The 12,640-nt window shown below is 38.0% G+C and overlaps 3 protein-coding genes across 16 annotated transcripts; 1 reads left to right on the top strand and 2 right to left on the bottom strand.

Moving 5' to 3' along the window:
• Positions 1-258: 258 nt before the first annotated feature.
• On the top strand, positions 259-4,055 carry LOC104763718 (aspartic proteinase 39). Its single transcript, XM_010487075.3, has 10 exons — positions 259-717; positions 871-1,000; positions 1,105-1,352; positions 2,072-2,299; positions 2,650-2,812; positions 2,892-2,965; positions 3,147-3,234; positions 3,349-3,424; positions 3,616-3,687; positions 3,789-4,055. The coding sequence occupies exons 1-10, from the start codon at positions 479-481 to the stop codon at positions 3,929-3,931; spliced, it is 1,461 nt and encodes a 486-aa protein (XP_010485377.1). The 5' UTR covers positions 259-478; the 3' UTR covers positions 3,932-4,055.
• LOC104739130 (uncharacterized protein At1g05835) lies at positions 3,984-4,596 on the bottom strand. Its single transcript, XM_010459387.3, has 2 exons — positions 4,497-4,596; positions 3,984-4,416 (listed from the first exon to the last, which is right to left on the bottom strand). The coding sequence occupies exons 1-2, from the start codon at positions 4,555-4,557 to the stop codon at positions 4,094-4,096; spliced, it is 384 nt and encodes a 127-aa protein (XP_010457689.2). The 5' UTR covers positions 4,558-4,596; the 3' UTR covers positions 3,984-4,093.
• Positions 4,597-4,988: 392 nt separating this feature from the next.
• LOC104763699 (histone-lysine N-methyltransferase ATX2) lies at positions 4,989-12,582 on the bottom strand. Of its 14 annotated transcripts, none has more exons than XR_015594931.1 (26): positions 11,635-12,582; positions 11,473-11,524; positions 11,304-11,378; positions 10,983-11,202; positions 10,596-10,722; positions 10,368-10,472; positions 10,021-10,226; positions 9,821-9,913; positions 9,631-9,728; positions 9,388-9,549; positions 8,753-8,896; positions 8,626-8,673; positions 8,391-8,508; positions 8,253-8,318; positions 8,080-8,141; positions 7,869-7,925; positions 7,648-7,716; positions 7,341-7,536; positions 6,818-7,063; positions 6,486-6,547; positions 6,326-6,403; positions 6,006-6,101; positions 5,814-5,917; positions 5,590-5,734; positions 5,438-5,517; positions 4,989-5,275 (listed from the first exon to the last, which is right to left on the bottom strand). XR_015594931.1 is itself a non-coding variant. In XM_087507954.1 (25 exons), the coding sequence occupies exons 1-24, from the start codon at positions 12,270-12,272 to the stop codon at positions 5,593-5,595; spliced, it is 3,264 nt and encodes a 1,087-aa protein (XP_087364080.1). In that variant the 5' UTR covers positions 12,273-12,566; the 3' UTR covers positions 4,989-5,275; positions 5,590-5,592. The 14 variants fall into 14 exon arrangements, 1 of the variants encoding a protein (XP_087364080.1); XR_015594932.1 differs by having other exon boundaries at positions 4,989-5,319; positions 11,635-12,566; XR_015594934.1 differs by having other exon boundaries at positions 4,989-5,319; positions 5,438-5,509; positions 11,635-12,566.
• Between the last annotated feature and the right edge of the window lie 58 nt (positions 12,583-12,640).

The following is a 12,640-nucleotide window of genomic DNA, read 5'->3' as shown; positions in this document are numbered from 1 at the left end:
CGGGAAGTCACATTGAAAATAAATTAAAAATAAATAAATATAACTTATTTGAATACAATCTCTCTTTGATTTGAATTCAAAAAACGCCATTTATATATATTATTGTTTTGCTTGCCAAAAAATGTCATAATTGTTTAAAATCAAATTTTTGGTTACAGTTGAAACGACCAACAAGATATATACATACTCCATACAGTACAGTACACATAATCTGTGAGTTGTATTGATAATGTATAACACATAAATTTACCTGAAAATAATTAAAAAATAAAATAAAAGGAAAAGTACACGCTGGAAAATAAAAAATAAATAAATAATATTAGTTGGAAGGAACTGACCAAACCAAAACAAACAAACTCTGAAATTTCTCAATTTCCTCGTCGTCGTCGTCGCCGGTCCGGTGGTTTCTATCAACTCCTCCGCCGAGACGACTGACGTCATAAAATCAGGGCAAGGAGGTGAGGAGATAAGAAGGAAGATGACCTCATCAATCGTCTCGTTGTTCCCAATCTGCGCAAGATTCACGCTAGTGATTTGGTTTCTCACTGGGCTCGTGTCCGTGTCTTGTAATCCGGGAGTGTTCAATGTTAAGTATCGTTATCCAAGGCTACAAGGCTCCCTGAGCGCCTTAAAGGAACACGATGACCGTCGCCAGCTCACAATTCTCGCTGGAATCGATCTACCCCTTGGTGGAACTGGTCGCCCTGATATCCCCGGGTGAGTTTCAGATTCATCACTTCCTCCTCCTTTGGAGTCTTACTTCATCACTGTTGTTTTCTTTTGAGGAATTTTTTTGGAATCTCGTAATGTTATTAAAGTTGCAATTTTTAGATTACTTGATCTCTGTTTCTCATTGTGTGATGTCTCAAGGCTTTATTATGCAAAGATTGGAATTGGAACACCTGCAAAGAGCTATTATGTTCAAGTTGATACAGGCAGTGATATCATGTGGGTTAACTGTATCCAGTGCAAACAATGTCCTACACGAAGCTCTCTCGGTGTAAGCCTCTTCTTTTGTCTTTTTTTTTTTTTGTATTTTCATTTACAGTTTCCTTCGTTGCTCCAACTCAATGGTTGCGCTTTTTTGTTTTTCCTCCTTTGTAGATTGAGCTGACGCTGTACAACATAGACGAATCAAACAGTGGGAAGTTGGTCTCTTGTGATGATGATTTTTGCTACCAGATAAGTGGTGGTCCTCTCTCAGGCTGCAAAGCTAATATGTCTTGTCCTTATCTTGAGATATATGGAGATGGTAGCTCTACTGCAGGTTATTTTGTCAAAGATGTTGTGCAATATGACAGTGTTGCTGGTGATCTCAAGACAAAAACTGCTAACGGGAGTGTCATATTTGGGTAATTCACTTTTATTTTATCTCGCTGCAACATGGTACTTGCAGCTTTGTTAGATCTTTTTTTCTGTTCTCACTGAAATAAAACACAACTTCACCTTGCTTGAGGCCACGGTCTTATTTTCTTAAGTGCACAGAAGAAAAGACGTGGAAATAGCTGTAAGAAAGCTTTATTGATAACAATTCTTGAAGCCAAACAGATAAAACTTGATTGCTTAAAGAATTTTTTTTTGAGATTCTGAAATAGGTTAAAGTGTACTCTGGCATCTATGCTTTTTTATTTATTTTGAAAGTAACATGTGAATAAGTTCTCCACCATATAGTGAATATCAGAAACAGACCATAGCTTATACTGAAAGATATTGTGCTTTTGATTGTGGCAGTTCATTAGTTTGCTAAGGTATATTTCCGTGCACAACTCATTTCATTTATTTCATATGCATCTACACGTTGGGAAACTTTGTAATTTAGAAATACCATATTTATATTTTAGTTTTGTATTCTGGCGGCCCTCACTGAACCGACTTAAATCTGAACCTCTAACTGTTGTGCAACATTCAAGAGCCTGAGAATTGCGGGTCACCTTTATAATCCCTGAGAGATCTGTAAAATGAGTAGACTAGTTGTCCATTACAACGTTTTACCATTCCTATGACAAGAAAGCTTAATCCTTCATTCCTCATTGCCTCTTCCATTTCTTAATGTTTTCATATGATCTTGAAGGTGTGGAGCTAGGCAGTCAGGAGATCTAGACTCGTCTAATGAAGAAGCACTTGATGGAATACTTGGATTCGGGAAAGCTAACTCCTCCATGATTTCCCAGCTGGCCTCATCAGGGAGAGTGAAAAAGATATTTGCTCATTGCTTAGATGGAAGAAATGGAGGTGGTATTTTTGCTATCGGACGTGTTGTACAACCAAAAGTAAACATGACACCATTGGTACCCAATCAGTATGTCAACATTGTTTTCCCTTTAAACTGTTTTACCTTTTCTTGTGCAATCATATGCTTCAAATGCAATCATTGCCTATATTGTTTGGGTAGAAGCTCAACGAGATACCAGTAGATGCAGTGATCATGTTATTTCTGTTTTTGACCTGGTTTAGAGTTTCAATGCTCTTTCAAGTACATTGGACGATCGTGGAATTTTTTACTTTACTTCTAGTAGAGTGAACCTTCTTGCAGTTCTTGTATAGAGGAGGAAAATAGAATTAGTGTGCTTGACTTTAAAGCTTCTTCTAAAATGATGAATATATTCTTTCTCTTTTTTGTTAACGGACTATTATTGTTTTGAACTGTAGACCACATTACAATGTCAATATGACAGCAGTTCAAGTTGGTCAGGAGTTTCTTAATATTCCAGCTGATTTATTTCAACCGGGAGATAGAAAAGGAGCAATAATTGACAGTGGTACGACCTTGGCCTATCTTCCAGAGATAATCTATGAACCACTGGTGAAGATGGTACACTGCTAGAAATTTCCAGTTCTTAAAGAAATTTAAACTGCAGAGTCTATTCTCATAATTCTTGTTCTTTTGTTAGATAACCTCGCAGGAGCCTGCTCTGAAAGTTCACATAGTGGATAAAGATTATAAATGCTTTCAGTACTCTGGAAGGTTAGTCATATTTCTTGATTATATATTTATATGATTCATCTGCAAAATTTTCAATATGCATCTACCAAGAATATCTTTGGACATCATTGTGGATGGTTTGCATGTAAGCAACTTCTCCTTGTGATGTCTGACGTATCACACAATGGTTTTCTTATGGAACATTATCTTACCTTTGCTGCAGAGTTGATGAGGGGTTTCCAAATGTCACTTTCCATTTCGAGAACTCGGTTTTCCTCAGGGTTTATCCTCATGACTACCTGTTCCCTTATGTAAGCATATTCAGCGTTTCTGGTTGATTTTTCGCTCTTGTAATCTTCATGTTTCAGCCTGATTTTGCTCTCAATCTTGCTATTCACCCCTAACTCAACACCAAAACTTTGCAGGAAGGAATGTGGTGCATTGGTTGGCAAAATAGCGCAATGCAATCCAGAGATAGGAGAAACATGACACTTTTGGGAGGTAACTTGTTGGATACATAGTTATTAGTTTGTAGTCATATTATACAAAACCATGACTAAGTGACGAAGTTTAATTGCAATCCAGTTTGTGAAAAAATGCCCATTGTGTTCTCTTGCTCAGTTGCTCTCAGTGAATATAAGCCTCATGTGATTCAATCCAATTCCCACAGTATCTTACGTTCTCTTTTGCAGATTTGGTGCTTTCAAACAAGCTTGTTCTCTACGATCTCGAAAATCAGCTCATTGGATGGACTGAATACAACTGTAAGTGCGATATATCGCTCGAAAACAATATAAATATTCATGTCTCATTGTGACTGGGAAAGATTTGGAATTTGAACAATTTTATCATCTCTCTTTGGCAGGCTCATCAAGCATAAAAGTAAAGGATGAAGGAACAGGAACAGTTCATTTAGTAGGCTCACATTTTATCTCTTCTGCACTGCCTTTAAATACCTCTTTGCTTTTAATGTCCTTACTTCTCCTTATGACTCTTTTCCTTCTTTAGAGACTCCTTATAGTTATATCTTTTGTACATAGACTCTGACATTTTGCTCAAATGGTAAAAATGGTCTGAATATATAGAAGATAATACAAAGAAAAACCAGCAGCAGATTTGATGAACAAACAAACATATCTTGTTTTATTGATTTTAAACTATTTTATTGGTTTACTCGCACTGAAATGACCATGAAAGAGGACGCAGAGCAAACTGGTGTGAGTTGGAGTAGTTGAAAGAGAGAGTTTGCATTGGACTCAAGGGCAAGCCGTCGTTAACTACGCAGTTTCCGGTGGAAGAGGAGAGAACACGGAGGAGTGTGGGGTCCACAAGCGACTGAGGAAATCCTTGACATTTCAGACGAAGGTTGATGACTGGGCACATTGGACATTTGTTCATTACCTCAACTCTGAACTTGATTCCTTGTCTCCCCTTCACCTGCGTCTGCTTCACCGTTGGTTCGCTGCTTTTGCTCTCACATTTTAGCCCAGAACCTATACACATATACATGCAACCCCATTCACATATCTACAGATAATAATTACAATGAAAAGTATTTAAGCTTTCAAGTTACCTATCTGAAGAAGCAACAGAGCAAGAGATGACCAAAGAAGAAACTTCAGAGGTTTTGACATTTGGACACGACTAAACAGAGCTTCAGAAGCATTGTACTCCAAACATGAGCAAGTACATATATACACATACACAGTGACACACGCGTGCTTGTGTGCGCGCGTGTGGGGGAATGGGTCAAGGGATACGACCAATAATGGTCACATGCACAGAGAACCAAATAAAGGTGCAAGTAAAGTTACACTACAACAAAGTACTTAAAGAGTGATAACGACTTTTTTTCCTTCACATGTTGTGTCAGACTGAAGAAAACTAAGCTCCTCTTATTTCCGACTCCATAACTTGATCCCTTGTTGAATATCTAATCACAGTGCTTATCAGATAAAAAATCAATTGTTGTATAGTCCCCATGATACGTATATAAGTAGAACCATTATGCTAAAACTTATAATCAGAAAAACAGCAGATTGAGGCTCATTCGGGTCAGGAGAAAGAAGAAAATGCTGGTTTTTTCATTTACCCAAAGATTGTAATGTGCCTCTTGTTACAAAAAGGGTTAATATGGTTCTAGTACTTATCAGTATATCTGTACAAGAAATGGATTGTTACAAAACCTTCGGATAGAACGATCTCAAGTTAAGAGTACTGAGAGTTACAGTATGTGTTCAGGGAGATTAATGGGCCTCTATAGAGGGGGAAGCTAGCCAGCTCATGAGAATCCACAAACATGTGACATCCTCACAAAGATCTCGTGTACACACAGATGTGAAGGTCTGGACTCTGGATCAAGTAAGCACATGCAAGTCGAAACAGATGGTTATGAGCTTCCATTGAATGGCAAACAAAAGGATTTTGTAAGTAAATTTGATAACTTCCATTGAGATAAAGTTTTCTTTGTGACTAATGAACGCATGTAATTGCAATAGAAATGGCTGGCCTCACCATGAAATTAGGCCGCTATCGATGAGATAGAGACGCGTTAAAGAACTCATCATCTTCAACAAAGATAGACATCTACTAACCTGGAAATTAGCTTTCAATAACTACAAAGGACAAACTCTTCTCAAGTTAACATATCAACAAATATAGCTTACCTCTCAGGCTTCTGTCCAATCTTTTAACTCACAGCGAGAAGCATGAATATTTGCCTGTTGTTCTTCAGCTTCTGTGTCATTAACAACACCCCGGCATCTTGGGAAACCACAGTAACATGCAAGGCGCTCATCAATTGAAAAGAATCTGAAATGTTAAAAGACAAAAAATCAGCATATGATAGTGCAATTTCAAAAAAGCACCCAAGAAAGGCACAAAGAGAAACCTGTAATCATAGGTCAGCTCCTCCCATTTTGCGACATCCCTCTTTGCAAATATGATAATATGCTCATCACCATTAACACTAATGACTCTTGAATAGCAATTTGGCTGTACAGGACATATCCATAAGTAATGTGATGATATTGCAGGTGCGAACTAAATCATATAACAAATTGTCAAAACTACTTGACCATACCTCACATGAGTGATTGATCAGGTGGGCAATACTTCCTGTCCTTGTTGCGTCTATGACCCGCTCATTATCAATTCTAAACATATAGGTCCCAGCACCCTATATCAGAAAAGAAATTATTTGGTAAATTGATACCTAACATTTCAGTACTCATAGCCAAAAATATCAGATCCCAAAAATCAGTGAGAAAGTTAGGAAGATATGTATTATGTAGATACTAACACCGCAGGTTGTTTAAGGGAATGCTAACAAAATGTTCAGTGCTCGAGCCAAAAAAAGAATTAATTACCATAGATATAAAATGCACAAGGTCAGATACGTACCACCATTGAGTTGTATATAAGATGTTCTCTCTTGTCAGCTATTGGCGCCCTAACAAGTTCACCAGTGTATTCAATCACCTGCACCCACCCAATTCACAATATTGTCATGACTGACGCTTTACTATGCAAGAATGGACAGTTCAATTTATGAATTCCTAACCATATCTCCTGCCCTGTGCGGAAGCTTTGTAAAGATACCAAAACCATGGATTCCTGATTTCCCTGTAGAAGAAAGTAAACCATTTAAAGGAAAACAAAAAAATCAGAGAAAATTAATTCTGATATATATGTTAAGCTATATGGGAATCACTTCCTGTCTAATCCATAAAACGTAAAATGATCACAAGAAAGCACCATACATCCCAAGAATTTAATGAGAAAAAAATCCTACCAGTTTTATCTTCTTACAGAAATTTCACTAATTTGATCTTTAACATAGCAGAAACTTTGACTAGTAGTAACATCTTTTACGATTGTTGATTAAAAGCTTACCGAATGCTAATCTCTTCCTGTAAGTTTCCTTCATGTATGTATATTTTTCAGCCATAGATAGAATATTGCTTGGAGTAATAATTTGTGACATCTTTGATCCATAAATGCGTTCGTAGGTTGAAATTTCATGTCGAGAGTACCCGCCAACAATAAACGGCTGATTCTCAACAAATAAACGTTTTGAAGAAGCACCAGCAAGAGCTTCGGGTTCCTTTCGTCCTCTTCTTCCAAGATAATTATATGGCTCTACCAGAAACAGAGGGAAAGTACATTAATAATCCAGCAAGATAAAGCTATAAACTGACTTATACAGTGCCTTCTTTTATTAGATTTGAATACAAGCAAGCACAATGTGATAAACACGTGTAAGAGAATAATGTAAGATCATTTAGCTGAAAAAAGACGCACATTTCCACAAGTATAGTAAGAGCATTTCGAGCAAAACATTCCATTCCAAATAGATGCAGTAATTCTACACTTTTATTTCTAGCAGTAGCAAATATTGATCAATGCAACTGCATACCAGTTCGAGCACAGCCAGAGGGATTAGGAGGTGGGAGGTACTTGGCAATATTATGAGCAGGTTTGATAATGTACTCTGTTTCTAGGTGGTTATTTGATGTTTGTCGATGCCTCTTACAAAATGAAAGCAGGCGGATGCACTGATCTGCTTCATCATCCTCCATTGATAGAAGAAAAAGCCTATCCTCATCTGCAAGCTACAAAATGCTATCTTAGTTAGAACTATCTTTTTAGTAAAATCTGTGTGGTTGAGTAACATCTATGAACGACTGTAGAATCTTACGATCTACTGTAGCATATGAAAGTACCTCAACACAGAGACCAGCAGCTCGTGCACATAGTGGATGATAGGCCACCCGACAAGAACTATTTGAACACTGAAATGAGCAATCATTATTTCTAGTTAATTACTTTATTCAATGACTAATATTTATGAGAGAGTTTAAACAAGGCAAGCAATAAAAATATTGTCATGTGTGAATTAGTAAACAATGATTCAGCTTTCTTTTGCCATCAAAATAAGTCTTACCTGGATACAAGCTCCATAAGATACACCACAGATGCTGCACAATAATTTCCAACGATCCTGTTTTTAAGTGTGAAGAAAAAAAAAAGATAACTATTCAAGCATCACGTGGCTACTAAAAATTAGACTACAATGTGCTTCTCTCGTTGAAAAGGTAACTAATTCTGTCTAAGAAAACAGATGTAAAGGAACCTGAAAGAGAAACATCTCAAACCTTATTGACTTTATTAATCCCATCAATAGGTTCCATCTTCTTCACATCCAGTAAGCATGTTTCTGTATAATATCACAATCGATCTCATACATCTTGGATAAAGGTAAAGCCCCAAAATCCTTAGTAGAAAGCAGAAACATGCAGTGTAACATATCAACTGGTGAAGATTATACCTGGGATCCATATGGCACAAGCCAGATGAGCCCAGCGCCCATCAGTTGTCGGCTTCATAGCACCCCCTGAAAGATAATTTGTTGGTCATTAACCAAGGCATATAAAGACTCCATACCGAAAAGGTTTGGTCAAATTACCTACTACAGGACAAAGACAACATCGAGGAGGAATATCAAGAGCGCCAGGACGACACAAGTTGCATAACCACAGAATGCCATCACGGGGTTCCAACTGCCCATAGCATCTAGTATGGACCTAGTTCGGGATCAAAATATACTGAGCATCATCTAGAAAAAGATAGTATGCCAGCCACTATACACTATAGATCTAAAAGGGTATAAAATAGTATTAACAACTCAGAGAGAGTAATACCATCATTCTACATTTATCACATTGTAGGAACAGATTGTTCTCATATTCCTGCAGAAAAGAAAATCTAAGTCATAACTAACTTATTAAGGCGTACAAACCGTTCAATCAAGAAAGAAGCATTGTTAACCTCATCCATGTGGCAGACATTGCATTTATCAAGATCTTTCCAGTCCACCCGTACAGGTCGGTAACCAGTAGGATGATCTTGATACTTTCCTGAACTATATTTGCGCTGAGAAACCTTCGAAGGTGGTTTGGATTGTGATAGCCCCTGCCAGTAAGGTCAAGACTTATTATAGGGCACAACATACATAAAATGCGATTGCTAGAAGCTGAAGAATATTGCAAAGTAAGAAATTGGAAATCTACAACACAAAAAAGTACATAAAGAGAAGTCACAATTTTTTTTACAGAAATTAGTTATCGTAATGGTGAAATCTTCTGCGAAACTTGGTTCCTTTTTAAAGAATGCAGACCAGGACCCACTCTTAGTTTATCTAAGAGTTCAAATGCTCTCGGAAAGAGATAAGGAGAAAGATTTAATACATATAGCTTGATAATATAAAACTTCCATGCCAAACATAAAATGCCTAATAATGCATTTTAACTGCAAAACAGAAGGCAGATCACTGCAAAGTTTTCAGGGTCCCTAAAGGAGTACAACGGAGAATCTAGCGAAAACTCCTGAGAGTCCAGTGAATGAAGGAGTAAAAGGAGTCAACTATAACCACTACACATAGCTTCAGATTCAAGAAGAAATACCTGAATAAGTTTATCGACTTCTGGGTTGGAAAAGCCAAACATATCTGTACCAGATTCTAGAAGTCCTTTACCCATAACATCAGGACTATTGGAAGCACTCTGAATCTTTTTTATCCTATTATATATTTTATTCCAGCAGGCAGATGGAGTTTCCCCTTTGAACTGTCAAAAAATCAAATATCAACTTAACATATGGCTATAACAAACCTTCTATGCACACAAGCCTTCACCTAAAAACCTAACCTGCTCACCGCTGTTGGTTGTCACTCTGAAAACAGGGCGAGTCTTTGACTCGGCATCTCTAAGCACTTCCATCTTGTACATGGCAGATGCGTCAGGATCTGCTTAAAGTCAAAACAAGAAATTGTGCATGTATGAGACGAAAAAATTGCAGATTAATATAGAAAAGCACAGAAACTGGTAACTAATTGACCTTTTAGTGATATGAACTTTCTTATAGCTGTATACCCTTCCGGCCAAGTATGCTGACTATCCTTGAAAAATTCGGAGTCTGTCACGATCCTTCCTGACAGACAAAGACAAGTGATATACTAATTAGTTTGGCTTATGCATAATGGCAGAGTCCATTCCAACTAAGGATGATCCAACATACTAATTAGTTTCAAACATTACCAAGATTAATTATTTGCAAATCTCCGATTCTATGCAAGCAATCTCCAAGTTCCATTGGTCGCAACCAGACTTCTCCATCTTTTGTGTGATCATCACCAGAGTTTGAGCTGTCCACTTCTCCACTATTAGTCCTTTCCGAACAATCAGTATCAGCAACTTTTTGAAGTTGATCCATCCTTCCTGGAAGCTTATATTCTTTTAGGTACCTAGGTGAAGTCAGTTACAGCAATTTAACACAGGCATCACATTCTTGTTCGGATAAACATATAGAAATGGTCTGTTTGTTAAGTTCACTACATTGGGAAATTGAAAAAGTAGAATGCTACTGAAAAGCAAGAGAAACTTACATTTTTGCTTCCTCCATGGCCTCTTCAAACCGAGGTTGCTTACACTTCAGGGGAGATCGTGAGAGAAGCCCTTTAAGAAATGAGACCGCTTGTTTGACTTGTATTCTATATAACCAAAAGAAAAATAGTCAATTTCCACTTCAAAATTATGATGTGTTTGTGTAACATTAATTTCAACAATTCGGTAGCATAACAAAACCTCTAAAGATATTAAAACGATTTGCTAACCTAGCAAAATCATGGGTGCCGAAAAACTGTACGAGGACTGATCTTCCTCCAGATGCCTTGTTGTTTAGACCTTTCCGCTTTACTGTAACAGACTCATCCACAATAATTGCTGGCCACATAGCATGACCTGTCCAGAAAAGTTAACACACACAGCAGTATGGTTCTCAGTATGCATAATAAGTTAAGTTTATGTCTTAAAGGCTAGGCAATACATGCTTACTAAGTACCACAAAGTTCTAAAGCAATTAGGTCTTAAAGAGAAAGATGGTGACTAATATGCTTCCTAACACTATAAAGGGAGGTTATATGCCTGGATATTTTCTACAAAAAAAGGTAAGAAAATACATGTACCAGAATACAGAAATAGGTTTGGTTCAAAGCATTTACCAGTTAGTTTCGCCCATATGATGTCTCTAGGCTCAAAATCTTGGCACTCCTCAAACGAAGCAGCCAATATAACCAGTTCATCATAATCTTGACCATCAACGGCCACATCGTTGGTACCAAACTTCATGTTTAGCAACTCCATCTCGTCACGAGAAATTAAAAATTTGATCTTTTCACGACGAAGAGCTAATTCCTCGCCATCTCCATCTCCATATTTAACCTGCAGCATATTATAGTGGTGAAAAAGACAAGCATTTAGATAATCAATCAGTCACCAAAAATAATGACATGAACCAGATACAATAGAAAGAAATAACTTACAATGTGATGCTTTGTCTCTACATTATATCCAATGATGGAACCAGGATACCAAACAGCATCCAATGGCCAAAAAACCTAGATATTAGACAAAAATCAACTGTTAACAAGTCCCTTTCATAAAGACAGAAGGGAATAGCTAAAGCAGATAACTTAATAGCTCAACGCTTGCCTTGCATTGTAGCCCAATGAAAGTTGTAGGATCGACACCATCATAACTCAACCTGCCATGCCCAAAACTCGCCAGTCATACAACATCAAACTAACTAATAGTGTACCAATTAGCACTAAAATGTCTACATTGCCGAAGAATAAATGGTAAATGAATCCTAACCTGACCCATTTCTTAGCAGTAGCAGAAGCTGTGAGAACCTTGTCCTGATTCTTGACAAAACTCTTCTTCTTCCGGGAGGATCCATTTTGTTTACTTCCGCTACACACAGCTTTGATTCGACACCCCCTTAAACCCGGGGTATCAGAGATACTTAAAGTAGTAGAATCCACGCCCAAATTCATAAGCTCGCCATTACCAACCCTCCTCCTCTTCGGCTTCTTCTTCTCCTCCTCCTCCTCCTCCTCCTCCTCCTCCGTAGTTTCAGTTTTCACAATCCCACCCTTTTGCTCCACTCCCACATTCTGAGATATTGCTAACTCGACGAAAGACTCACGCCGCTTCCTGCTCCTCCTCTTACGACGACAATAAACGTGAACAATATCAGGTCGGCGATGAGAGCGCAACTCAAAACCACCATCCGCATGACTGAATTGCTTATGTGATGATGAAGCAGTAGGGGCGCTAATACGACACAATGAAGACGAAGAAGAGGAAACGGAGTAGACGCTCTCAAGAGATGCGTAACGAACAGGAAGATCAGATTCAGCGTGGTGGTGGTCGTTGAGTTCGATTTTGCTTTGCGTATCTTCTTCTTCTTCTTCCTCCAAAGGTTTTGAGATACACGACATTGAAATCATTCGGAGGAAGAGAGTAAACAAAATCTGTTGGGTAAGGTTCTCGCTCTCTCCGCCAATTGTAATTGAAAATAGTTAGGGTTTGAGGGATCTCGAGAATTAGGGTTTAAGCGAAAGAGGGATGTTATTGTAAGGGGAGAGAGAAGAGGAGCTTTTTCCCCCACGAATTATCGGTTTCCCGCCGGCTAAAAAAATTTAACAGTTTCTTTCTTCTTCTTTCCAGATCTGCTCCTCTCTCTCTCTCTCTCTCTCACTTCTTTTATAACATACCTCTGCAAACACGTACGTCTATGTGTAGATGACGGGGGGCAACAACTTAGAAACATGACACGACACCGTTTCGATTTAAAAGTCTCTTTTATCTGTCTTTG

This window comes from Camelina sativa, chromosome 3 (genome assembly GCF_030686135.1).
Source record: "Camelina sativa cultivar CO46 ecotype springtype chromosome 3, ASM3068613v1".
NCBI classification, from domain to species: domain Eukaryota; kingdom Viridiplantae; phylum Streptophyta; class Magnoliopsida; order Brassicales; family Brassicaceae; genus Camelina; species Camelina sativa.
This window is presented reverse-complemented; position numbering and strand designations above follow the sequence as displayed.

Excerpts from the sequence above, each read along its gene's own strand:
- LOC104763718 (XM_010487075.3), top strand. The coding sequence starts at position 479 with ATGACCTCATCAATCGTCTCGTTGTTCCCAATCTGCGCAAGATTCACG. Across the intron at positions 718-870 it reads GGTCGCCCTGATATCCCCGG|GCTTTATTATGCAAAGATTG; the intron begins GTGAGTTTCAGA and ends TGATGTCTCAAG. Across the intron at positions 3,235-3,348 it reads ATGACTACCTGTTCCCTTAT|GAAGGAATGTGGTGCATTGG; the intron begins GTAAGCATATTC and ends AAAACTTTGCAG.
- LOC104739130 (XM_010459387.3), bottom strand. The coding sequence starts at position 4,557 with ATGTCAAAACCTCTGAAGTTTCTTCTTTGGTCATCTCTTGCTCTGTTG. Across the intron at positions 4,417-4,496 it reads TCTGTTGCTTCTTCAGATAG|GTTCTGGGCTAAAATGTGAG; the intron begins GTAACTTGAAAG and ends ATATGTGTATAG.
- LOC104763699 (XM_087507954.1), bottom strand. The coding sequence starts at position 12,272 with ATGATTTCAATGTCGTGTATCTCAAAACCTTTGGAGGAAGAAGAAGAA. Across the intron at positions 8,319-8,390 it reads TTGTCTTTGTCCTGTAGTAG|GGGGTGCTATGAAGCCGACA; the intron begins GTAATTTGACCA and ends ATTATCTTTCAG. Across the intron at positions 7,717-7,868 it reads CTTATGGAGCTTGTATCCAG|TGTTCAAATAGTTCTTGTCG; the intron begins GTAAGACTTATT and ends TGCTCATTTCAG.